This window comes from Eriocheir sinensis, chromosome 64 (assembly GCF_024679095.1).
Source record: "Eriocheir sinensis breed Jianghai 21 chromosome 64, ASM2467909v1, whole genome shotgun sequence".
NCBI classification, from domain to species: domain Eukaryota; kingdom Metazoa; phylum Arthropoda; class Malacostraca; order Decapoda; family Varunidae; genus Eriocheir; species Eriocheir sinensis.
The window spans coordinates 3,452,332-3,479,831 of NC_066572.1; the positions used below are offsets into that span (position 1 = coordinate 3,452,332).

Consider the following 27,500-nt stretch of genomic DNA (forward strand, 5'->3'; position numbering starts at 1 on the left):
TGTAACATTGACACGGCAGGTATCCTTCACTGGGGGGGCATTGAAGTGCGTTCAGTTGCCTTTTCCTAGACCACTGCTCCTGCAAAAACAAAATGAAGGAGTGGGCAGAAGAGAGGTCAAAATTAGATGGAGATACTGACACTTCTTATCATATATTTACTTTTTCTGAATGCATTACAGCAACTGAGAGCTTCCTGGAAAGTAAAGAAACCTCAACGTATTGATATATAAAGTTTTTGATTGCAGCCCAGCACATATTTTTGGGGGGGTCATATCAGGTGAGGTTAGGTTAGATATAGTTAGGCCAGGTGAAGTTAGGATGGGTTAGGTTAGATGTTAGGTGAGGCTTCACAAGAGGACACAATATAAGGATTTTCAAGACACAGACGAGGATGAATATAAGCAAGAACTATCTCTGCAACAGAACGGTGCCTAAATCATTTTGAGAACTCACTTCACTATGTAACATCATTAGGATTTTCTCACCTGGGAAAGGCAAAGAACTAGAAAGATATATCGAATAGCCTCCGTGGTGCAGTGGTTGGCATGCCTAGCTACCAATCCGCGGGCCTGGGTTCAAATCTCAGTCAGGGCAGATGACGCATATCCCAGCCAGCTATTGATCCTCTCTTTGAGACTGGGGGATGAATGTGTACCTGGGGAAGGCAAACTGGTTGGCGGCGTCTGTACTGGAGAGGCTGAGGTAATGGGCATAAAGAGATAAAACTAAAATATAAAATAAAATTAATAGATAAAGAGTTGGAAGCATATCATCAACCGTCTAACCTAATATGAGATTGGGAAGACTATACATTACACAAGATGATGATGGTCAGAATGTAAACTGTTTGGCTAACCTAGTTTTCAGCAGCCAGAGTTTACGACAAGATTTTACATGCAGGCAAAGAAAAAGGAAGGAAGGGAAGGGAAAGAAAGGGAAGAAAAGAGAAAGAAAGAAGAGGAGAGAAAGAGAGGAGAAAAGAGGAAAGGAGAAGGGAAGGGGAAGAAAAAGGGAAAGAAAGGGAAGGGAAAGAAAGGAAAGGGAATGGAAGAAAAGAGAAAGGAAGAGAAGGGAAAGGAAGGGAAGAGAAAGAAAGGAAAGGGAATGGAAGAAAAGAGAAAGGAAGAGAAGGGAAAGGAAAGGAAAGGAAGGGAAGAGAAAGAAAGGGAAGGGAAGGGAAAGGAAGGGAATGGAAGAAAAAAGAAAGGAAGAGAAGGTAAAGGAAAGGAAAGGAAGGGAATGGAAGAAAAGAGAAGGGAAAGGAAAGAAAAGGAAGGGGAAGGAATTGAAAGGAAGCGAAGGGGGCAGTTCAGAACACCTGTGTCCCGAGGCAATGGGTTCTTCCCTGCCACAGATGCAAGGGCCAGTGTGACGGAGATGACCATTGGGACCACATGCAGCCTTCGTCTATGCCCCAAATTTTACCTCTACCTAGTCTAGAACTGCTGGGATATACTATTATTTTTTTTACAGGAAAGGAAACAGCTCAAGGGCAACAACAACAATAAAAAGTGCAGAAAAAAGCCCGCTCATCGATGCTCCTAAGAAAAAGATGAAAAATCAGAGAGGTCAATTTCGGGTGGAGAGGTGTTTTGGTACTCTTCTGTTGGGGCACGAGATTGTCAAGAAAAATGTGAACAATAACAGAGAAATAACCTTGTGCAATGGGCTTGGGTGTGTGTCCTATGCATCTCCTTGTTAAATCAATGCATACGAGTTGAGATGAGTCAGTTAGCGTGGGCGAACAGTGACTCACCAAGAGGCTAACGGAGACCATCTGAAAGGGGGGATGTTAGGCTGTAATTTTTTTTTTTTCTTACAGAAGAAGAGTCAGTTCAAGGGCATAAAAAAAGGTAACAAATGTTTAAAAAAAGCCCGCTACTCACTGCTCCTAAAAAGAGTTAGAGGAGTGGCTGAAAGATAGGTCAATTTCGGGAGGAGAGGTGTCCTGATACCCTCCTCTTGAAAGAGTTCAAGTCGTAAGCAGGAGGAAATACAGAAGAAGGAAGATTGTTCCAGAGTTTACCAGCGTGAGGGATGAAAGAGTGAAGATGCTGGTTGACTCTTGCGTAAGGGATTTGGACGGTAAAGGGATGAGCATGAGTAGAAAGTCGTGCGTTGCGAGGCCGTGGGAGGGGGGGAGGCATGCAGTTAGCAAGTTCGGAGGAGCAGTCAGCGTGAAAATATCGATAGAAGATAGAAAGAGAGGCAACATGGCGGCAAAATTTAAGAGGTAGAAGACTATTAGTAAGAGGAGGATTTAAAGATGTTTGCATTATTTGTGGTAGTGACGTGGATCTTTAAACTGACGTGGTACTGTATATATGGTGGTGACATCTATGTGAAACGCCGATTTTTTCTCTTTCTCTATTTTCTATTCTCCGCACTACATTCGTTGGGTCTGTAAAATAAACAACGCAAGGTGTGGTTCCTCACTTCCGCGCCGGCTGTTATAGAAGTCACTGGTGTCTATAGCCTAACCTGTGTGTCCATTTCACTCTCGCAACAGGGGGCAAGGAAGGACAGTTGACCCCCACTTGGAAATCTGTTCGTATATTCTCATTCACTCTTATTTGTGGAGCATTTAGGAGCAGTAAGTAGCGGGCTTTTTTTTTTCATTATTTTCTTTTTTATTTTACGCCCTTGAACTCTTGAGCCCTTGTCTCCTCTGCTGTAAAAAAAAAAATATTGCAAGTTGTAACCGAATTAATATTTTTCAAACCCTTAAGACGACACCAGGGCTTCATTGGTAACTGTGTCTGCTATTGTCTGTGGTACACTAAAGAACATATGAGAATTGATGTATATATGTATAGGGCCCAAAACATACTGGCTCTGCTCCCCTTGAAGTTTACAGTTTGTTAGTTTGTAGATAGTTCTTTACTGATTAACCCAGTAGCAGCGACGGGCCAAATTTGTGGCTTTACCGTGTAGCAGCGACGGGCCAAATTTGTGGCTTTACCGTAGCTTTACAAATTTAACTTGACAATAGACCAAATTTGTGGCTTTACCGTGTAGCGACAGACCAAATTGTGGCTTTACCGTGTAGCAGCGACGGGCCAAATTTGTGGCTTTACCGTGTACCAGCGACGGGCCAAATTTTCAGCTTTAACCGGCCAAATTTGTGGCTTTACCGTGTAGCAGCGATGGGCCAAATTTGTGGCTTTACCGTGTACCAGCGACAGGCCAAATTTGTGCCATGATATAAACCCCCCAAAAATAGATGATACATAAACTGATCACAAATGCTTTGATATATATTATGAAATGGTTTGTGTGAGTGATGATTTTTTCTCATTTTTCTCGCTTAGAGGGACCATTAAGAAACATGATCCCCGCAGCTACCAGGTTAAGTAGGATGTGTTTAGATATATTTACATGTATTTCTGGAGTACTGTAGGTTACATGTGAGGTGTGGGATCAACACTCTTGGTATAGAACTTATGCAACTGATAACTCACACCCAGTTATTACATAGACGAAAGGCCTTTGACTCTGCCCTGTGTTATCACCTGGCTACATCTTATCATTAGTAGTAGTATAAGTTAACCCGGTAGCAGCGGGGATCATGTTTCTTAATGGTCCCTCTAAGCGAGAAAAATGAGAAAAAATCATCACTCACGCAAACCGTTTCGTAATATATATCAAAGCATTTGTGATCAGATTATGTATCATCTATTGTTTGGGGGTTTATATCATGGCAAAAATTTGGCCCATCGCTGCTACACGGTAAAGCCACAAATTTGGCCCGTCGCTGTTACACGGTAAAGCCACAAATTTGGCCCGTCGCTGGTACACGGTAAAGCCACAAATTTGGCCTGTCGCTGCTACATGGTAAAGTCACAAATTTGGCGTAAAGCCAAATTTGGTCCTGCTACAGGTAAAGCCACAAATTTGGCCTGTCGCTACACGGTAAAGCCACAAATTGGCTGTCACATACACGGTAAGACACAAATTTGGTCTGCTACACGGTAAAGACACAAATTTGTCGCTACTACCGGTAAAGCCACAAATTTGGCCGTCTGCTACACGGTAAAGCCACAAATTTGGTCACTGCTACACGTAAAAGACAAATTTGGCCGTCGCTGCTACACGGTAAAGCCACAAATTTGGCCCGTCGCTGCTATACACGGTAAGCCACAAATTTGGCCTGTCGCTACTACACGGTAAAGCCACAAATTTGGCCCGTCGCTGCTACACGGTAAAGACACAAATTTGCCGTCGCTGCTTTACGGTAAAGCCACAAATTTGGCCCGTCGCTGCTACACGGTAAAGCCACAAATTTGGCCCGTCGCTGCTACACGGTAAAGCCACAAATTTGGCCCGTCGCTGCTACACGGTTAAGAAGCACAATTTCTTTAGCTTGTTTTGTTGTGCCCATTAATGTTAGTGTTTATAGTGATGCCATCTTGCCTGACTCACACTGCCCCTTAGAAATCATCCTTGCTTAACTCTATAGGGTTACGCCAGAGTCCGGGTTGGTAGGTGGTCTTCAGGACAGCATGTGGGTAGTCTTAGGCCACTCGGCGCTGACTGAAAAATTGTTAGCTTGTATTTACCTAGTTATAGTTTTAGAAGGTCTAGGCTTTACGCTCGTGTGGTCCTGTCTCCGTATCTGCATATATCCAACCTTTCCTTAAAGATTCGCACACTCCTTGCCGATACTACATCCTCACTTAGCCTGTTGTAGTGGTGGGCGGGATGCGAACCTGTGGCCTCTAAAACACCACGCCACACACTAACCACTGCCATTGCCTCCATCACCTCACTGCTCTAGTCTATGTTAGTGCTGGACCCTGTAGGAGGAGTGAAGGGCGAATTTATTTATAGTGAAGGAAGTATGTATCTCAAGGGCAAAAATAAATGGGGGAAAGAAAAAACAGCCTGCTAATAACTGCCCCCAAGACACTTAGAGCTACAGATGAGTGGCCAAAAGAGAGGTCAATTTCAGGTCAAGAGAGGTCAGGTTTGAGTGGAGTGGGAGAGGAATAGAAGGGAAGGGTAGGGAAAGGAAAGGAAAGGAAGGGAAGGAAGGGAAGAAAAAGGAAGGGTAGGGAAAGGAAGGGAAAGGAAAGGAAAGGGAAGGAAGGGAAGGAAAGGAAGGGAAGGGAAGGGAGAGGGGATAGTGTTGGTCAGCTCAAAGAAGAAAAGGAGTGCATAGGTCAGTTCTGAGTACATAGGACGGTCGTAACGAGATATAGGGAAGCCTTAGCAGGGAGGAGGCAGAGGTGAAGATGTGAGAGCTGGTACATGATGGGAGGAGGAGAGAGAGAGAGAGGAGAGGAGAGGAGAGGATAGGGTAGGGAAAGGAAGGGAAAGGTAGGGAATGGAAGGGAAGGGAAAGGAAAGGAAGGGAAGAGAAAAGAGAGAGGCATAAAAACAGTGTAACAGAAAGAAAAGTAAAAGAAAGGAAAATGAAAAAAAACAGGAAAAGAAAATTAGAAAAAAAGAATGAACAGATGAATGAAAAGTGAGGTCTGTCTGTCTGTATTTTTCCCTGAGGCTTCAAGTTACATAGATTTACATAGACTTCACTTACCCCATGGTCCAAACTAGGTGGTCTATTCTTAAACCTAAAAAACTTCAATAAATGTCCACCAAGACTCTGCATTTCTACTCTAGTTAATATTAAGTTGAAGGAAGTGACGGTCGAGCTTGTTTTTAAAGGAGTCAATCGTGTTACACTGGACCACTGAGGGAAGGCAGGGAGCTCGTTCCATTCTCGCACTACAACCTTGGTGAAGAAAAATTTGGTGCAGTCTGAATTTACTTGTCTACATTTGAGTTTTGTGCCATTGTTCCTCGTTTGCAAAGTGTCATCGATCATAAACAATTTTGATTTGTCCACATTCGTAAAGCCATTGAGTATTTTAAAACATTCGATCAGTTTCCCTCGGAGGTGACGTTTTTAACCCCTTGAGTGTGTATTTCCTAGCAGCAGACCTCACCAAGCTACAGGAATGGAACAAAAAGTGGCTGCTACAATTCAATGAAGAAAAATGTAAAGTCCTGCACCTTGGGAGGGGATATCCTGCACACCAATACCACATGGGAAACACTCCACTATCCACCACAGAGGCAGAGAAAGACCTGGGAGTGTATGTTACCAGGCTACCAGTGAAGGGATATCCAGCACACCAATACCACATGGGAAACACTCCACTATCCACCACAGAGGCAGAGAAAGACCTGGGAGTGTATGTTACCAGGCTACCAGTGAAGGGATATCCAGCACACCAGTACCACATGGGAAACACTCCACTATCCACCACAGAGGCAGAGAAAGACATGAGTGAGGTGTATGCAGAGCTGCCAGTGAACATGGGAAACAGCCACAGCCTACATAGGAAGCATATATCAGACCGACAGAAGAAAGTGTTACCAGGCTGTTGAGCTACCAGTGAAGGATACACAAATACCACACATGGATGGGAAACACTCCACTATCCACCACAGAGGCAGAGAAAGACATAAGAACATAAGGAGTCTGCCAATCACAGCGAATGGGTTAAGAAAGAACATGATAAGGGTGGAAAGCCTCTCATCGTAGGGTTTGTTGCGCAAGGAAGGGATCATTTTTGTTGCCCGACGCTGAACACCTTCTAATTTAGCGATGTCCTTTGTATGGTGGGGAGACCAAAACTGTACCGCATATTCCAAGTGGGGTCTGACTAAACATTTGTACAGCGGGAGTATATTACATCTTTATTCTTGTATGGGAAGTTTCTCTTAATGGAGCCCAGTAGTTTGTTCGCCTTATTTGCTGTGTCGATGCATTGATGTGAGAATTTGAGGTTTGACGCGATTTTGACCCCCAGGTCCTTGACACATTGAACGCTTTTGAGTTTGACGCCACGCATTTCATAATCGAACTTCATATTTCTTGTTCCAACTTGAAGGACCTGGCACTTGTCTACATTAAAGGGCATCTCCCATCAAGCAGACCAAGCTGAAAGAGAGAGAGAGAGAGAGAGAGAGAGAGAGAGAGAGAGAGAGAGAGAGAGAGAGAGAGAGAGAGAGAGAGAGAGAGAGAGAGAGAGAAAATAGCTTTGTCTAATAGTAGTTTAAAGAGGAGAAGGAGGAAGATGAAGAGGAAGAGGAGGCAGAGATTTTAAGTTTGTATGAAAAAAAAAAACATGATAGAAAATTTGATTAGAGGAAGAAGAAAAGAGGAGGAGGAGAAGGCAAGAAGGAAGAAGAGGAGGAGGAGGAGGAGGTGTCAATAGGGTGAGTCAGTCCTTCAGATTAAGAGAGAGAGAGAGAGAGAGAGAGAGAGAGAGAGAGAGAGAGAGAGAGAGAGACAGACATTGAAGCAGACAGAAATCAATTATACACACACACACACACACACACACACACACACACACACACACACACACACACCTCCCCTCTCTCATATTTTCTCTCCCCTCTTCCTCCTCCTCTTCCTACTACTACTACTACTACTACTACTACTACTACTACTACTACTACTACTACTACTACTACTACTACTACTACTACTACTACACTGCACCCACCTGCCTCAACCCATCATTTCCCCTTCTCTTTCTCTTCCTCCCTAACCTTACCCTACCTTGCCTTACTTTGCCTTACCATACCTTACCTTACCTTACCTTACCTTGCCTTGCCTTGCCTTGCCTTGCCTTGCCTTACCTTAATTAACCTTACCTTACCTTGCCTTACCTTACCTTGCCTTGCCTTACCTTACCTTACCTTGCCTTGCCTTACCTTACCTTACCTTGCCTTTCCTTACCTTACCTTACTTTCTTTCTTATTCTTCTTTCCTTTCTTCCTTCTACCTTTTCTCTCTTCATCTTTCCTTCCCTCCTTCCTTTCTTCTTCCTTCCTTCCTCCTTTCTCTTCTTTTCCATTACCTCTCCTTCATTTCTTTCCTCCTTTCTTCCCCTTTTCCTTTCTTCATTTTCCCTTTTCCTCCTTCCCTCCTCCTGTTCTACTCCTTCCTTTCCTTCTTTCTTTGTTTTTATTTTTTTCTTCTTCCTCCTCCTCCTCCTCCTCCTCCTCCTTCCTTCTATTGTCTCATTCTTTGTCTCCACTTTTTCCTCCATCCTTCCTTCCTTCCATCCCTCCTTCTCGTGACCTTTCCTCTGTTGACTTTTCCTTATTTTTTTCCACTTCCTCCCTTCCGTCCACCACTTCCACCACACCACCGCCACATTGAGAAAGAGGAAGAGGAAAAGGAGGCAAAGATTTTAGGTTTAATTGTGAAGAAAAAAAATGATAGAAAATTTGATTGAAGAAAGAAGAAAAGAGGAGAGAGAGAGAGAGAGAGAGAGAGAGAGAGAGAGAGAGAGAGAGAGAGAGAGAGAGAGAGAGAGAGAGAACATAAGAACATAGGGAAATTGCAAGAGAGAGAGAGAGAGAGAGAGAGAGAGAGAGAGAGAGAGAGAGAGAGACGTAACTTACCGACTTAACCAAACCTAACCTAGCCCTATTATTACCCTACCTCTTCCCCCCCCCCCCCCCTCTTCCACCACCACTACTTCAAGGGTGGACTCGTGGACTTGGCATCATTGCTCGGGTGACGGTACTGGGCGCCCATTGGCCAATTTTTAACTTGTTCCAACGCGCGTAAAATCGACTTTGTATTCCTACCCAAACCCTTTGTGAGTTGTGAGGTAATAGCTTGCATCGATTAAAAACTAGTGCAATAATGTTTTTATTGACAAGTATGTGGCTTTTGAACTATTATAAGTAAATCTGAAACGACATTCATAACAAGACTCAGTCGGGAAGTTGGAAAGTTTTGTTTAGTCGGCCCAACATCTGTGGTCATATGCCGGAGAGAGACAGAAGGGGAAGGAATTATAGGAGAAGGGAACAGACCCCAGGAGACGGGACACAACCCAACATCTGTGGTCATATGCCGGAGAGAGACAGAAGGGGAAGGAATTATAGGAGAAGGGAACAGACCCCAGGAGACGGGACACAACCCAACATCTGTGGTCATATGCCGGAGAGAGACAGAAGGGGAAGGAATTATAGGAGAAGGGAACAGACCCCAGGAGACGGGACACAACCCAACATCTGTGGTCATATGCCGGAGAGAGACAGAAGGGGAAGGAATTATAGGAGAAGGGAACAGACCCCAGGAGACGGGACACAACCCAACATCTGTGGTCATATGCCGGAGAGACAGAAGGGGAAGGAATTATAGGTGAAGGGAACAGACCCCAGGAGACGGGACACAACCCAACATCTGTGGTCATATGCCGGAGATATACAGACGGTGAAGCAAATACTGTAGTAGGTACCAGACCCCAGGAGACGGGACACAACCCAACATCTGTGGTCATATGCCGGAGAGAGACAGAAGGGGAAGGAATTATAGGCGAAGGGAACAGACCCCAGGAGACGGGACACAACCCAACATCTGTGGTCATATGCCGGAGAGAGACAGAAGGGGAAGGAATTATAGGTGAAGGGAACAGACCCCAGGAGACGGGACACAACCCAACATCTGTGGTCATATGCCGGAGAGAGACAGAAGGGGAAGGAATTACAGGTGAAGGGAACAGACCCCAGGAGACGGGACACAACCCAACATCTGTGGTCATATGCCGGAGAGAGACAGAAGGGGAAGGAATTATAGGTGAAGGGAACAGACCCCAGGAGACGGGACACAACCCAACATCTGTGGTCATATGCCGGAGAGAGACAGAAGGGGAAGGAATTATAGGTGAAGGGAACAGACCCCAGGAGACGGGACACAACCCAACATCTGTGGACATATGCCGGAGAGACAGAAGGGGAAGGAATTATAGGAGAAGGGAACAGACCCCAGGAGACGGGACACAACCCAACATCTGTGGTCATATGCCGGAGAGAGACAGAAGGGGAAGGAATTATAAGTGAAGGGAACAGACCTCAGGAGACGGGACTCAACCCCCGATTAATACCTGGTACCCATTCACTGCTGGGTGGACAGGGGCGTAGGGTATCGGAAAAGCCGCCCAAATTTTAAACTCCTAAACGGACAATATCCAGGGAGAAGCGACTGTTGAGGGTAGACTTTTTTTTACTACTTTTTACTACTACAAAGTGCTAGGCTAGTCTACACAATGTCATTCGTTAATTAACTCATTTAGTGTAAGATTTCTTGGGATATTCTTAGGCCTGGCTCAGTCATTATGTGTTGTGATGCTTCGTAGCCATAACGTAAACATTGGCCTCAGGTAAGAACCTTCTATCATTAATCCTGAATTATATGTATTATTTGTAGGTAATAAACTGATAAATAGCCATAAGGAAGAGCTATTGTAAGAACTACACTTATATACCAAAAGTGTTGATTTTAAAAGGTAACAGCGCGAGAGATTGTAGGCTGTCACGGCAAACGAAACTCCCGCAGCTTAGAACTACAAAAGAAATGTGTTCACTTAAGTCCGACCCAAGCTGACGATATAAACCTAAGCGTGTTTGCAAGCTGAGTGCTGATTGGCTACTGCTATGGCTTCCAAGTGTTCTTTAACCTCTGTTTGTGTTTATCTCACGCCACACTTTCTGATAACCTGCACTGTGCTTACGAACACGCTTAGGTTATGTTGTCAGCTTGGGGCAGACTTAAGTGAACATGAACAGACTATAGTAAACACCCGACAACGAGCGGCGCAGATACCGTCATTCAATAAGCAATGATGCCAAGCCCGCGAGTCCACCCCTGAGGGAAAATCTCGCCAGCTCTCGCGGACCAGACTGTACCATGCTGGCCTTACTCCCATGGCTCTCTCTCCCTCTCCAGGAGCATGCTATGGGAGGATGCTACTCCAAGAAGGCCACTAAAGCTGCCCTGAAGAGAAAACAACAACGGATGGAGAAGCGACCAGCAGCTAAGGTCAGTGAGTGAGTGTGTGTGTGTGTGTGTGTGTGTTTACCCTACCGTATATTGTTTGTTGATGTCCCATTAGCGATGTTTTATGTGTAGTTACGTTTGCAAGAAGTGTAGGATGAAGAAGGAAAGAGAGATGTGTAGGTAGGGATAAGAGAAGAAATAAAGAAAGGAGAAGGAAGGAAAGGAAGGGAGGAGGAAAAGGTTGAAAGATGGAAGGAAGGAAAGAAGTCTAGGATGAAGGAGAAGGAAAGGTTGAAGGAAGAAAGGAAGGAGAGGAGAAAGCAGAAGAAAAGAGAAGGAAAGTTGTTTGTCTAACCTTGTCTTCTTCTTCTTCTTCTGTAACAATTTTCTTTATCGTATAACATCAAAAAACTCTCTATTGCGTCATTTGTTGTATAATCTGCAAATGCGTTCTCTCTCTCTCTCTCTCTCTCTCTCATTTTGTGCAGTATTGTGGGTATCCGACAGACAATTTGACAGGAAAAAAGTGATATGGGGTCTCTCTCTCTCTCTCTCTCTCTCTCTCTCTCTCTCTCTCTCTCTCTCATCCATTCTTCTGTCATTTTTCCTTTCCCTTAGTTAACCTTCATATCTCTCTCTCTCTCTCATCCATTCTTCTGTCATTCTTCCTTTCTCTCTCTCTCTGGTTTATGATGTGTGTGTGTGTGTGTGTGTGTGTGACGCAGAATAGGCCAGTCAGGCTCCTTGGAGTCTGTGACGTCACTTGTAAGTATTGATCTACACACACACACACACACACACACACACACACACACACGCACACACACACACACGCACACAGACAGACAGACACAATGCAACATGTTACCTATTGGCTCCTTCGTTTTTTTTTTTTTAACTTTATTTACGAAAGAAAGAAAGAGGGAAAGAAAGAAGGAAGGAAAGGAAGGAAGGAAGGAAGGGAAGGGAAGAATGGTAAAGGAAAGGAAGAAGGAAGGAAAGAAGTATAGGAATGAAGGAAGGAAGGTAGGAAGGATGGGAGGGAGGGAGGAAAGGGAAAGTGGAGGGGAAATTCAAGGTAGAAAGGGAGAGAAGGAAGGGAGGAGGTAGAGGAGGAGGAGGAGGAGGTGGAGGAGGAGGAGGCGTGAGCGGTGAGTCATGTCTGCAGGAAACCCCACCTCCTCCTCCTCCTCCTCTTCCTCTTCCTCCTCCTCCTCCTTCTTCCTCCTCCTCCTCCTCCTCGTAGACAGTGTGAGGTCGAAGGGAACGTGACAAAATATAACAAATAATAATAATAATAATAATAATAATAACAATAAGATGATGACGATGATGATGATGGGAAAGAAAGAAAAAATAGATTAATGTGTTTTGCGCTTAATTAGAAAACGGGTTAATGAGAAAAAAAAAGATAATGAAAATAAACTTAAAAAAAAAGAAATTGTAAAGAAGGAAAAAAAAGCGAGAATTCATTAACGAAGGAAATTAAAAGAAAGAGGAAAAAGAAGAAAAGAAGAAAATACTACAAAAAGGTGATGGAAAATAATAGAAAAAAAAAAGAAAATAAGAGGAAGAGAGGAATAGAAGAAAGAAGGGAAGGAAAAAGAGAGAAAAGAAGGAAAGAAGAGAAAAAAAAGGAAGGGAGAGAAGATAAATGGAGAGAGAGAGAGAGAGAGAGAGAGAGAGAGAGAGAGAGAGAGAGAGAGAACGAAAGGAGGAAGAGAGGAATTGAAGGAAGGGAAGGAGGGAGAGAGAAGGAAAGAAGAGAAAAAAAGAGAAAGGAAGGGAGAGAAGGAGATAAATGAAGAGAGAGAGAGAGAGAGAGAGAGAGAGAGAGAGAGAGAGAGAGAGAGAGAGAGAGAGAGAGAGAGAGAGAGAATGGGAATAGGGAAAGAGGAATAAAAGAGGGAGATAGAGAAGAAGAGTAAAGACAAAGAGGAAGACAAGGGAAGAAAGGAAGAAAAAAACATGAAAAAGGGAAAATAAGATACGTGGGATAAAAAACCAAGAAAAAGAAGACAAAGAAGACAAACGGGGGAAAGTAGACAAACAAGACAAAAAGAAGACAAAGACAAAAAGAAGACAGATGACAGACAGACAGAAGACAAAGACAAAGACAAAGACAAGAAGACAAAAAGAAGAAAATATAAAGAGAAGACAAAGACAAAAAGAAGAAAATATAAAGAAAACAAAGACAAGAAGACAACGAAGAAAATATAAAGAAAAGACAAAGACAAGAAGACAAAAAGAAGAAAATATAAAGAGAAGACAAAGACAAAAAGAAGAAAATATAAAGAAAACAAAGACAAGAAGACAACGAAGAAAATATAAAGAAAAGACAAGAAGACAAAAAGAAGAAAATATAAAGTGAAGACAAAGACAAAAAGAAGAAAATATAAAGAAGACAAAGACAAAAAGAAGAAAATATAAAGAAAGACAAAAAGAAGAAAATATAAAGAAGACAAAGACAAAAAGAAGAAAATATAAAGAAGACAAAGACAAAAAGAAGACAAAAAAACAACAAACAAGACAAAAAGAAGACAAAGACTAAAAGACCAAAAAAAAGAGTAAAAGAAGACAAAAATAAAGACAAAAGACAAAAACAAAAAAAAAGATAGAGTAAAAAGAAGACAAAAAGAAAAAGACGAAAAGAAAAAAGAAGACAATGAAGACAAAAAAGAAAACAGAAAACAAAAGCAAGACAAAGGAAACAAGAGTAAAAGAAAACAAAGAAAACAAAAGCAAGACAAAGGAAACAAGAGTAAAAGAAAACAAAGAAAACAAAAGCAAGACAAAGAAAACAAGAGTAAAAGAAAACAAAGAAAACAAAAGCAAGACAAAGAAAACAAGAGTAAAAAAAACAAAGAAAACAAAAGCAAGACAAAGAAACAAACAAGACAAAAGAAAACAAAGAAACAAAAAGCAAGACAAAGAAAACAAACAAGAAAACAAAAGTAAGACAAAGAAAACAAGAGGAAAAGAAAAAGAAAACAAAAGCAAGACAAAGAAAACAAGAGGAAAAGAAAACAAAAGCAAGACAAAGAAAACAAGAGGAAAAGAAAAAGAAAACAAAAGCAAGACAAAGAAAACAAGAGGAAAAGAAAAGCAAGACAAAGAAAACAAGAGGAAAAAAACAAAGAAAACAAAAGCAAGACAAAGAAAACAAGAGGAAAAGAAAACAAAGAAAACAAAAGCAAGACAAAGAAAACAAGAGGAAAAGAAAACAAAAGCAAGACAAAGAAAACAAGAGGAAAAGAAAACAAAGAAAACAAAAGCAAGACAAAGAAAACAAGAGGAAAAGAAAACAAAAGCAAGACAAAGAAAACAAGAGGAAAAGAAAACAAAAGCAAGACAAAGAAAACAAGAGGAAAAGAAAACAAAAGCAAGACAAAGAAAACAAGAGGAAAAGAAAACAAAAGCAAGACAAAGAAAACAAGAGGAAAAGAAAACAAAAGCAAGACAAAGAAAACAAGAGGAAAAGGAAAACAAAAGCAAGACAAAGAAAACAAGAGGAAAAGAAAACAAAGAAAACAAAAGCAAGACAAAGAAAAACAAGAGTAAAACAACAGCAAAAAAGAAAACAAAGGAAACAAAAACAAGACAAACAAAGACAAGTGTAAAACAACAGCAAAAAAAGAAAAAGAAAACAATCAAGATAAGGAAAACAAGAGTAAAACAATGACTAAAAAAAGAAATAAAGGAAAACAATAGCAAAAAAATAAAGAAAAATAATAACAAAAGTAAAACAATAGCAGAGAAAAACAAAAGAAAAAACAAAAGGAAGAAAAAAAGAAAAAAGGAGAACAAGAATAAAACAATAAGCAAAAAAATCAAGAAAAAAACAAGGAAAACAAAACAAGCAACATAAACAAACAACGAAAGCAAACAAAGCAAAAAACAAACAAACAAACAAACTAGAAAACAAAACAAAAACAAAAAGAAAACTTAAGAAAAAACAAAACCAGAACAACAAAAATAAACAGGTAAAGAAAACTGGAAGAAAATTGATTACATAAGCGATCCAAGTCTCTCTCTCACTAAGGCGGAGGAGCTTTAAGAAATTGGAGGAAAAAACTGTTTGATGAGAAATAATGAGAGAGAGAGAGAGAGAGAGAGAGAGAGAGAGAGAGAGAGAGAGAGAGAGAGAGAGAGAGATTAGAAGAAGAAAATGAGAAAATAAAGAAGAGAAGAAGAAGAAAAGAAGGAGAGAGAGAGAGAGAGAGAGAGAGAGAGAGAGAGAGAGAGAGAGAGAGAGAGAGAGAGAGAGAGAGAGAGAGAGAGATTAGAAGAAGAAAGAAAAACCTATAATAAAGAAGAGAGAGAGAGAGAGAGAGAGAGAGAGAGAGAGAGAGAGAGAGAGAGAGAGAGAGAGAGAGAGAGAGAGAGCGAGCAAGCAAGCAAACAGCGCATGCCTCCCACCACACACGCACACAAACGCACACACACGCACACACACAAGCAGTCTAGCCGTGGTGCAGGTAGCGTGTGCATCTCCCTCCGTACACACACACGTACACACACACACGCACACACACACCTGTACGGCTGCAACTGTTGTGACGTCACGTACTTAAAGGTATGGTACGTGTGTGTTTGTGTGTGTGTGTTTGTGCGTGTGTTTGTGTGTGTGTGTGTGTGTGTGTGTACGAAGAGGTATAGATATTTTTAACGTACACACGACTGGACATTTCTACGTACACATGAATTCAAAAACGTACATGAAAGCAGTAGACGTGTGTGTGTGTGTGTCTGTGTGTGTGTGTGTGTGTGTGTGTGTGTGTGTGTGTGTGTGTGTGTGTGTAAGACAAAGAAGCAGAAACAGCAGAAAAAAATCAATAATAATAATAACAATAATAATAATAATAATAATAATAATAATAGTGAAATCCACATACACAAAAAATAAGATAAAGAAATGAATTAATAGATGACTGAATGAGAGAAAGAAACAAAGAAAGAGAGAAAAATGAAATAAAAAAAGAAATATTAACACTAGAAATAACCATCAATGCAACAACGATCAATAACGTAACAATCACATTCAACAAGTCTTTAATATATGTGTTTGAGTATGCTTCTTCACAAGGAAAGAACAAAAAGAAAGAGGAAAGAAAGAAAGGAAAGAAGGAAAGGAAGAAAAGGAAGGAAGGAAAGGAATATATGTGATTGGGAGAGGAGGAAGGAAGAGAAGGAGGAGGAAAAGGAAGGAAGAAGGAAGGAACAGTGAAAAGAGAGATGAAGGGAGGAAGGAAGGAAGGAAGAAAAGGAAAGGAAAAGACGGTGATTGGGAGAGGGAGTGAAGGAAGAGAAGGGAGGAGGGAAAGGGGAAGGAAGGAAGGAAGGGAACAGTGAAAACGAGAGATGAAGGAAGGAAGGAAGGAAGGAAGAAAAGAAAGGAAAGGAAGATAGTCATTGGGCGAGGGAGAGAAGAAGGAAGAGGAGGGGAAAGAAGAGAAGGGAGGAGGAAGGAAGGGAGGAAAGGGAACAGTGAAAACGAGAGATGAAGGAAGGAAGGAAGGAAGGAAAGGAAGACAGTGATTGGGAGAGGGAGTGAAGAAGGAAGAGGAGGAAAGGAGAGAAGGGAGGAGGAAAAGGAAGAGGGAGGAAGGAAGGAAGGGGAAGGGAACAGTGAAAACGAGAGATGAAGGAAGGAAGGAAGGAAGGAATGAAGAATGATGAAGGAAGGAAGGAAAAAAAGAGGAAGGGAGGAAGGAAGGGAAGGGAAGAGAAGGAGGAAGAGGAGGAACCAAGGAAGGAAGGAAGGAAAGGAAGAAGAAAAAAGAAGGGAGGGAATGAAAGAGAGAAAAAGAAGGAAGAGAGGAAAGGAAGATGAAAGCAGGGCGTGAAGAAGAAAGAAAAGAAAGAAGGAAAGGAAGAAGAAAAAGAAGAGAGGGAATGAAAGAGAGAAAAAAGAAGGAAGGAGGAAGAGAGATGAAAACAGGGCGTGAGGAAGAGAGGAAAGAAGGAAGAAAAAGAAAAGAAGGGAGGGAATGAAAGAGAGAAAAAGAAGGAAGGAAGAGAGGAAAGGAAGATGACAGCAGAGCGTGAGGAAGAGAGGAAAGAAGGGATTTGAAAGAAGGTAACATTGACAGGTCTGAGTTTTGACAAGGAAAGGAAGGAAGAAAAACAAGGAAAAAAATAGTGTTCGAGTTTGACATCAAGGAACATCGATTTATCTGAGTCTTATAAAGGAACGTTACACGACTCAGGAAGGAAAATATCAGTCTTGTCTAATAAAGGAACATTCATTAGTCTGTTTAATATGTAAAGGAAGGAAAACAAGGAAAAAAATAGTGTTCTGAGTTTGACATTAAGGAACATTGATTTATCTGAGTCATATAGAAAGGAACGTCCATAACACGACTCAGAGGAAGAAAATATCAGTCTTGTCTAATAAAGAAACATTCATTAGTCTTTTTTTTTCTTTTTTTTTTTTACAACAAAGGAGACAGCTCAAGGGCATAAAAAAGGAAACTATTAATAAAAAAAGCCCGCTACTCGCTGCTCCTAAAAAAAGAATCCAAAGAGGTGGCCGAAAGAGAGGTCAATTTCGGGAGGAGAGGTGTCCTGATACCCTCCTCTTGAAAGAATTCAAGTCGTAGGCAGGAGGAAATACAAATGAAGGAAGATTGTTCCAGAGTTTACCAGCGTGAGGGATGAAAGCGTGAAGATGCTGGTTAACTCTTGCATAAGGGGTTTGGACAGTATAGGGATGAGCATGAATAGAAAGTCGTGTGCAGCGGGGCCGCGGGAGGGGGGGAGGCATGCAGTTAGCAAGTTCAGAAGAGCAGTCAGCGTGAAAATAGCGATAGAAAATAGAAAGAGAGGCAACATCGCGACGGAATTTAAGAGGTAGAAGACTATCAGTAAGAGGAGGAGATCTGATGAGACGAAGAGCCTTAGATTCCACTCTGTCCAGAAGAGCTGTGTGAGTGGAGCCCCCCCACACGTGAGATGCTTACTCCATACGAGGGCGGACAAGGCCCCTGTATATGGATAGCAACTGCGCGGGGGAGAACTGGCGGAGACGGTACAGAACGCCCAACCTCGAGGAAGCTGATTTAGCGAGAGAGGAGATATGAAGTTTCCAGTTGAGATTTTGAGTTAAGGATAGACCGAGGATATTTAGTGTTGAAGAAGGTGACAGCTGAGTGTTGTCGAAGAATAGGGGATAGGTGTTTGAAAGATTGTGTCGAGTTGATAGGTGGAGAAATTGAGTTTTTGAGGCATTGAAGGACACAAGGTTCCTTCTACCCCAATCGGAAATGATAGCAAGGTCTGAGGTTAAGCGTTCTGCAGCCTCCAGTCTGGAGTCGTGTACTTCCTGTTGGGATGGTCTTCTATTGAAAGAAGTTGAATAACGCAGAGTGGAGTCGTCGGCGTATGAGTGGACAGGACAGTTTGTTATGGAAAGAAGGTCATTGATGAATAACAGGAAGAGAGTGGGTGATAGGACAGAGCCCTGTTGAACACCACTGTTGATAGGTTTAGGGGAAGAACAGTGACCGTCTACCACCGCAGAGATAGAACGGCCGGAAAGGAAACTGGAGATAAAGGAACAGAGAGAGGGACAGAATCCGAAAGAGGGCAGTTTAGAAAGCAAAGACTGGTGCCAGACTCTATCGAAGGCTTTCGATATGTCTAGCGCAACAGAGAAAGTCTCACCGAAAAGTCTGTATGATATGTAAAGGAATACTCATTTATCTTGGACACGTAAAGGAAGAGGAAATATGTCCCAAAATTGACACTTAAAGGAATATTCACAGTGTTCATCTTGTCATATAAAAGAAGCATTCCTTTATCTGAGTCACGCATAGTGGAAGAGCTGTGGAAGAGGAAGAGAAGGGAAGGGAGGAAGAGAGAAGGGAAGAAGGGAGGAAGAAAGGGAAATGAAGAGGAGGAAGAGGATGAAGGAAGGGACTGAAGGAGAGAAGAAGGAAAAAGGAAGGGAGGGAATAAGGAGACAAGAGGAAAGGGAGGATGAAAGAAGGAAGAAGGCAAGAGGAGAGAGACGGAAGGGTGGGAAGAGAGGAAGAATGAAGGGAAGGAAAGGGAAAGAAACAAAGGAATGGCGTTGATCTCTCATGTTAAGGAGTATCCATTTGTCAGACTTCCATGTATATAAAGGAAGCAGAAAATAGTGTCTGTGAATCTAACGTTTAAAGGAATATTCATAAGGTTGATTTTTCGTTAATGAGTTTTGTGGATAAGTTAGTGTTTTTTTATCAGAAGTTACGTAATTGATGGAGAGGAGGAGGAGGAGGGAGAGAGGAAGAGGAGGAAAGGAGAGAAGGAGGCGAGGAAGGAAAAGGAAGAGGAGGAGGAGGAGGAAGAGGAAAGAAATGAAGGAAAAGGAGGAAGAAGGAAGGGACTGAAGGAGAGGAAGAGGAAGGAGAGAAGTAGAGAAGAGAAGGGAGGGAACGAAGAGAGAAGAGGAGAGAAAGAGAGAGGGAAGGATGAAGATAGGAAAGAAGGAAGGAAGGAGGGAAGGGTAGGAAAAAAGGAAGAATGAAGGGAAGGAGAGAGAAAGAAGGGAAGAGGGGACAGAGGAAGGAAGGAGAAGATAGAGAAGAAAAAGAGAAAGGAAGAGAAATGAAAGAAAGAGATGAAAAGGAGGGAAGAGAGAGAGAGAGAGAGAGAGAGAGAGAGAGAGAGAGAGAGAGAGAGAGAGAGAGAGAGAGAGAGAGAAGAGAAGGAAGAAGAAAATAAAGAGAAAGGGAAGGAAGGAAAGAAGTAGAGGAAAGCTAAATAATAATAATAATGATAATAATAATAATAATAATAATAATAATAATAATAGATTGTGATAATTAGCATAAAATTAGCTCATTATGAAAGCGTTAAAGGAAAGAAAAATAAAGAAAAGAGAAATTGATGTTTTAACTTAATGAACTAATATTTTTTTTGTTACTTGAAAGAAAAAAAAAAGAATTGAATAGGAAAGAGAAACGAAACAGAGAAACAGAAATAAATATAATAAAGAAAATAAAACTACAAAATTGTACTAAATATAAAAAAAAAAGAAATAAAGAAAAAAAATTGTTATAAATGAGAAAAAAAAGAAAAATCACAATGAATATACAAGTAAAGAAATTAAGAGTAACTGTGTGTGTGTGTGTGTGTGTGTGTGTGTGTGTGGTGATAGATAGATAGATAGATAGATAGAAGGGAAAGGAAGGGAAGGGAAAGAGTAGATAAATGAAGGGAGAAACAAAGGAAGAAGAAAGGAGAGAGAGAGAGGAAGGGAAGAGGGGAAGGAAGTAGATAGATAGATAGATAGATAGATAGAAGGGAAAGGAAGAGAGGAAGAAAGGAAGGGAAGGGAAAGAATAGAAAAATGAAGGGAGAAACAGAGGAAGGGAAGGAAGAAAAGGATAGATAGATAGATAGATAAACAGATAGATAGAAGGGAAGGGAAAGGAAGAAGAGAAGGGAAGGGGAAGAAAGGAGGAAAGGAGAAAAAGAGGAAGAGGAAAGGAGAGAGAGGAAGGGAAGGAAAAAAAAGAAGATAGATAGATAGATAGATAGATAAATAGATAGATAGATAGAAGGGAAAGGAAGAAGAGAAGGGAAGGGGAAGAAAGGAGGAAAGGAGAAAAGAGGAAGAGGAAAAGAGAGAGAGGAAGGGAAGGAAGAAGAGATAGATAGATAGATAGATAGATAATTATATAATGCTAATATTTACACAGGAACAACAACATAAACAATTTATTATATTTGGATTAGAGAGAAAATGTCGCTATATTATTATTATTATTATTATTATTATTATTATTATTATTATTATTATTATTATTATTATTATTATTATTATTATGAGACTCGTGATATTGTTTTGGAGAAGGATTTGGGTCTCTCTCTCTCTCTCTCTCTCTCTCTCTCTCTCTCTCTCTCTCTCTCTCTCTCTCTCTCTCACACACACACACACACACACACACACACACACACACACACACACACACACACACGAAAGGCTGACTCATTTTTCTTTTCCTTTTCTTTTCTTTTTTCTTCCTTTTTCGTATTTTTTTTAAAGGAATAGGAAATAAAGGAAGGAAGGAAGGGGAAGAAAGGAAGGAGGAAAAGGGAAGAAGGGAAGGGAAAGAAAGAATGAAGAGGAGAGGAAAAAAAGGAAGAAGAAGAAAGGAGAGGAAGACAAAGATATAGCAAATGAGGAAGAGGAGGGGGAGGAGGAGGAGGAGGAGGAGGAGAACAGCAAGAATAAGGAAAGAAGAGGAAGGAAGGAAGGAAGGAAGAAAGAAGTGAATAAGGAAAATAACAGGAGGAGGAGGAGGAGGAGGAGGAGGAGGAGGAGCCTGCATAATGAAAAGAGACAAAGAAAACGAAAGTAAGACAGACGAAGAAGGAGGAGGAGGAGGAAGAAGAGGAAAGAAGAAAAGGAGAAGAAAATGAAGAAAATAAATGAAAAATATCAGAAAAAGATGAAATAAATAAAGGAAGAAGGAGGAAAAGGAGGAGGAGGAGGAGGAGGAGGAAAGAGAAGAGGAAAAATATCAGGAAAACTAGAAAATAAAAAAAAGAGAAATTGGAGGAAAACGAAACTGGAGGAAAAGGAAGAGAAAAGAAGAAGAGGAGGAGGAGGAGGAGGAGGAAAGAAGAGGAAAAGAATGAAAGAGAAAAAAAACAAGAAAGTTAAAAGGAAATATATTGGACGATAGATAAGAGAGGAGGAGGAGGAGGAGGAGGAGGACGAGGAGGAGGAGGAGGAGAAGATAAGGTTTTCATGAGGTGTATTGAATTTGAGGAAGAAAGGACCTCTCTCTCTCTCTCTCTCGTGTGATTTCGTTTCTTCATTTCCTTTTCTTTTTTTTTTGCTTCATCCAGAGAGAGAGAGAGAGAGAGAGAGAGAGAGAGAGAGAGAGAGAGAGAGAGAGAGAGATAATAGAGCGATATCGATAATTATGTGAGTGTGTCCTTGAATCTCGTCCTTGTCTGCCGTTCTCTCTCTCTCTCTCTCTCTCTGCAGATTGTTGTTGTTGTTGTTGTTGCTGTTCTTCTTCTTCTTCTTCTTCTTCTTCTTTATTTTCCTTACATTCTTTCTATCTATCTATCTGTCTATCTATCTATGTATCTATCTATCTGTGTGTGTGTGTGTATGTGTGTGTGTGTGTGTGTGTGTGTGTGTACGTCTTTTTTCCCCCTCATGTACGTTCGTTGGGAAACACTGCATGACATTTTACGTGTGTCTGTGAGTGTGTGTGTGTGTGTGTGTGTGTGTGTGTGTGTGTGTGTTCAGGGCCACCTCCACCTCTAGTCTGTGTGTGGCTGTGGTCGGATGTGCGTGTGTCTGCGTCTTGCGTCCCCCACACCCTCGTCTACACACACACACACACACACACACACACACACACACACACACACACATATAGTTTTCGTAAGTGTAAAAAAAATAATCATAAAAAAAGGAAAAGAAAAGACAGTGAACGATTTTTTTTATTGTTTTTAAGTTGTGAGAAAGTTAAGAAAATAAAGAAAATAAGAAAATAAAAAGTAAATAAAAGAAAATTTGAGTAAGAAAGAAAATTCGTATGAAGACAAAATTCGAATAAAAGAAAGAAAATGTAAAATAATAATAATAATAATAATAATAATAATAATAATAATAATAATAATAATAATAATAATAATAAAAGGAAAATGAAAATAAAAGAGAAAAATGAGAAAAAAGTTTGATATTACGTTCAGAGAGAGAGAGAGAGAGAGAGAGAGAGAGAGAGAGAACCTCTTTCTTCTCTTCTTCTTCTTCTCTCTCTCTCCTTTCACCTGCCATACAAACTATATATGGAGAGAGAGAGAGAGAGAGAGAGAGAGAGAGAGAGAGAGAGAGAGAGAGAGAGAGAGAGAGAGAGAGAATAACAATGAAGAACAGGGGTCATAGATTGCATAAAATGAGGAGGAAGAAGAAGAGGAGGAGGAGGAGGAGGAAGAAAGGGATTAGGAGGAGGAAGAGGAGGAATAGGTGGAGGAGGAGGTATGTGGAGACACGCTTTACATGACACTCCTCCTCCTCCTCTTCTTCCTCCTCCTCCTCCTCCTCCTCCCTCCTCCACCTCTTCCACCTCTCCACCTCCCATGTCTGTAACCTTGATTCCTCCTCCTTCTCCTCCTCCTTCTCCTCCTCCTCCTCTTCCTCCTCCTCCACCTCTTCCACCTCTCCACCTCCCATGTCCATAACCTTGATTCCTCCTCCTTCTCCTCCTCCTCCTCCTCCTCCTCCTCCTCTTGAATAATATGTAAAAAAAAAATATTTGTTGGTATATATACATATTTTTTTACATCTTAGAGAGAGAGAGAGAGAGAGAGAGAGAGAGAGAGAGAGAGAGAGAGAGAGAGAGAGAGAGAGAGAGTTTGTGTGTGAGGAATTAATCGGTTGTGTAAATAGTAGCAGTAGTAGTGGTAGTAGTAGTAGTAGTAGTAGTTGTAGTAGTAGTAAATATATCTAACTTTCTTTCTATCTTTCTATCTTTTCCTTCCTCTCGTTTATCTCTTGTTGCTGTTGTTGTTGTTGGTGATGGTGGTGGTGACTGGAGGTGACTGGTGGAGCTTGTAACGGTCAAAGCAGTAGTAGTAGTAGTAGTAGTAGTAGTAGTAGTAGTAGTAGTGGAGGTGAAACTATTATATATATCGTTGGTGGTGATATGGACATTGGTGACACTGGTGATGAAGAACGCAGTCGAATTGGTGGTGATGGTAGTGGTGGTGATGGTGGTGATGGCAACAGTGGTGGTGGAGGTGGAGGTGGTGATGAAAGAATACCGCAAGGGGTGGAAGTGGACCTGCTCTGTTTATACATTCTGGAGGTGGTGGTGGAGGTGATGGTGGAGGTGGAGGTGGTGGTGGTGGTGGTGATGAACGGAATTGGTGGAGGTGGAGAGAGAGAGAGAGAGAGAGTATTCCCACGTTCTCGTTCGTCCAATGGTGATTCTCTCTCTCTCTCTCTCTCTCAGGGCCCACACCTAAAAAGTTGCTTCCGGTAGTGAACACACACACACACACACACACACACACACATTACCAGGGCTACCAACAGACAGTTAGTTAGATAGATAGATAGATAGATAGATAGATGGATAAATAGATAGATAGATAGGTAGATAGATACACAGACAGACAGACATTTATCTATTTCTTCTTCATCTACTTCTTCTTTTTCTTTTTCTTTTTCATCTTCTTTTTCCTCTTCTTTTTCTTCTTTCTGTTTCTTCATCTAATTCTTTTTTTCTTCTTTTTCCTCTTCTTTCTCTTCCTTTTCTTCTTCCTCTTCTTCTTCATCATCATCATCATCCTTTCTCCCCTTTTTCTTCTTTCTCTTCTTCGTTCAATTCTTCCTCCTCCTCCTCCTCCTCCTCCTCTTCTAAACAAACAGACAGACAAACAGCATAATATACCTTTCCCATACTCCGTTTTCTTTGTATACACGAAAAGAAAATGGAGCGTAGGAATTATAGGGTGACTTAACCATTTCAGAGAGAGAGAGAGAGAGAGAGAGAGAGAGAGAGAGAGAGAGAGAGAGAGAGAGAGAGAGAGAACTATTTCCCTTGACAAGTTTGGGAAAATTTTACGCTTCCTTCCCCTCCTCCTCCTCCTCCTCCTCCTCTTCCTCCTCCTCCTCCTCGTCCTCCTCCTCTGTGTGTCAAGAGTCAAGGTCATCACTGCAATTTAAAGTTTTGTTGTTTTTGTTGTTGTTATGATTTTGTTTTCCTTGTTTTGTTTTTCTTCGATAGTAGTTTTTCTTCTTTTTCTTGTTTAATTTTCTTTGTTTTCTTATTTTCTTTTTCTGTTCCTTCTTCGTTTTTCTTCTCCAAATTTTTCTTCCTCTTCAATTATTTCTTCTTCTTCTTCTTCTTCTTCTTCTTCTTCTGTAATTTTCCTATACTTGCCCTCTCCTCCTCCTCCTCTTCCTCCTCCTCCCCTTCTCCTCCTCCTCCTCTTCCTCCTCCTCCTCCATATTGATTCTTCTGCGGCCACTCCTGTAGGCCCTGCAGAGAGAGAGAGAGAGAGAGCGCTATTAGGGCTCTTGGAAACTCTCTCTCTCTCTCTCTCTCTCTCTCTCTCTCTCTCTGCCCTTGAAATAAAGAAGAATTGAAAAGAAAAGGGAAAGAGTGAAAGGGAAGAAGAGTGGAAGAGAAAGAAAAGGGAAAAGAAGAAAATAGAAGAGGAGGAGGAGGAGGAGGAGGAAGATAGAAAGATAAAGATGGAGAGAGATAATTAATTAGATAGGAGAGAAAATATTTGGAGAAGGAAATTATAGGAGAGAAATATTTTTAATTTTAGCGAACATTAGAATTGAAGCAGAAAGAATGAGGAAAAATATAAGAAAATAAATAAGAAAAGAATTAAGTAAAAAGAATAGAGATGAAATATATTAATAAAGACATAAATAGGTAAAAGTAGATTAATGAAATGAAATAATGTAGAATAAAGTAATAGAAGAAAAAGGAGATAATTAGAGAAATGTGATAAAAATGTAGAGAATGAAGATAAGAAAACAGAAATAAAGGAAAAATAAAAAAAGATAAAGATTGAAAAATGAGAAAAGTGTAACAAGAAAAGAATGAAAGAAATGAAAATAATAAAAATAATAAAAAAAACAATGAATATAATTAGAAAAAAGAAAGACAAAAATAAATAAATAAAGAGAAATACAAAAAAAAAAAAGACAAAGAAAGAAAAGAAAGAGAATATGGAAAACGTAATAATTAAACTGATTTTTTGCAGAGAACATAAAAAAAAAAACGCGTGAATAGCTTGATGTAGGAAAAGGGAGAAAAAGAAAAAAAATGAGAAAGAAACGAGAGAAAATGAATGAGAGGATGAAAGAAAAACGAAAATAGAGAAAATGGATTATGAAGAAAGAAAAGGAGAAAAACAATAAAATGAAAAAAAAATGAAAACCAAATAAGGGAAAAATAAATGAAAAGAACAAAGAATAAGTGAAAAAATAATAAAACAAAGAAACTGAGAATAATAGAAGAAAATATAAATGAATAGAATAATAAAGGAAATGAGAAGGAAAAAACAGATAAAGGAAAAGAAATGAAGGTTAAAAAAAATGGAAAAACAACAAAAGAAAGGAAGAAAAATATGGGAAAAATATAGAAAATGAGAAATGAAGAAAAACAAAGAAAAATTAATGAAAGCGAAAGAAAGAAGATAACAAGAGAGAAAAAAAGGAAGAAAACAATACAGGACAAATAAAGAAAAGAATAACGAAGAAAAAATGAAAAAAATGAATAGAAAAACAAAAAAAATAAGCAAAATATAAATCAAAACAAACAAACAAACAAACAATGGTTCTCAGTCTCACCGTGAACATACTTTTTTGGCCCATGTGTGCGTAGGTGTGTGTGCGTGTGTGCGTGTATGTCCTCCTGTGTGCGTATGTGTGTGTGTTGCCCCGTGCACACGTCGGCGAGCCTCATGAAGCTGTTTCGCTGTTTCGGATCTGTGAGTTTCGTTTTCTTTTGTTTCATTTTGTTCAGTTTCATTTTTGTTATTTTAGGTTATTTTTGGTTATTTTTGGTTATTTTTTATTTATTTTTTTTTTGCAATTTTTTGTTATTTTTGGTTATTTTATTTTTTATTATTTTTTGCTATTTTTTATTTGTTTTTTATTATTTTTTATTTTTTGCTATTTTTTGTTATTTTTTTGTTTTTTATTGTTATTTTTTATTTTTTGCTATTTTTTGTTATTTTTTATTTGTTTTTTTATTGTTATTTTTTATTTTTTGCTATTTTTTGTTATTTTTTATTTGTTTTTTATTGTTATTTTTGGTTATTTTATTTTATTTTATTTTTTTGTTATTTTTTTATCTTATTTTTAGTTATTTTTGTTTTTGCTATTAAATATTTTTGGCTATTTTATTTTTGGCTTTTTTATATTTTTCATTTTTCTTTTTATTTCTCTTCATTTTATTTATTTTTTCTTTTCTTTTGCTTCTTCATCATGCTCGTTTTGTTCTTGTTCTTCGTTTTCTTCTTTTTCTTAATTGAATTTTTCTCTTTATTTTCTTTATTTTTCTTCGTTCTCATCGCTTTGTTTTTTCTTTTTTCTTCATCTTTTTCTTCATCTACTTGTTCTTCTTTCTCCTCCTCCTCCTCCTCCTCTCATTTCTCCTCCTGTTTTCTTCTTTTCCTCCCCCTTTCTCTCCTTTCCTTTCTTTTTTTCTTCATAATCTTTTCTGCTTTTCTTCTTTTTTCTGATTATTATTATTATTATTATTATTATTATTATTATTATTATTATTATTATTATTATTGTTATTGTTATTATTATTATTATTATTATTATTGTTATTATTATTATTATTATTATTATTATTATTATTATTATCATTATTATTATTGTTATTCTCATTGTCTAATTCAACTTAATTTATTTTCAAGAGAGAGAGAGAGAGAGAGAGAGAGAGAGAGAGAGAGAGAGAGAGAGAGAGAGAGAAGAAGAAAAGGACAAAAAAAAAGAAAATGCAGAAGATAAAGAAAACGAGAGAGAGAGAGAGAGAGAGAGAGAGAGAGAGAGAGAGAGAGAGAGAGAGAGAGAGAGAGAGAGAGAGAGAGAAAAAAAAAAAAAGAAAATGTAGAAGATAAAGAAAATGAATAAAACGAGAGAGAGAGAGAGAGAGAGAGAGAGAGAGAGAGAGAGAGAGAGAGAGAGAGAGAGAG

General features: G+C 39.8%; 1 protein-coding gene across 2 annotated transcripts in view; it reads left to right on the plus strand.

Annotated features, from left to right (window-relative positions):
- LOC126987306 (mucin-5AC-like) overlaps positions 1–27,500 on the plus strand; it is an 81,324-nt gene that overhangs the window by 2,287 nt on the left and 51,537 nt on the right. The window contains exon 2 of one of the 2 annotated variants that reach the window (XM_050844228.1): positions 10,764–10,856. In XM_050844228.1, the coding sequence (XP_050700185.1) occupies positions 10,773–10,856 (84 nt within the window). In that variant the 5' untranslated portion in view covers positions 10,764–10,772. Of the gene's footprint in view, positions 1–10,763; positions 10,857–25,552; positions 26,283–27,500 lie in introns of those variants that run through there. The other variant, XM_050844229.1, reaches the window with a different exon arrangement.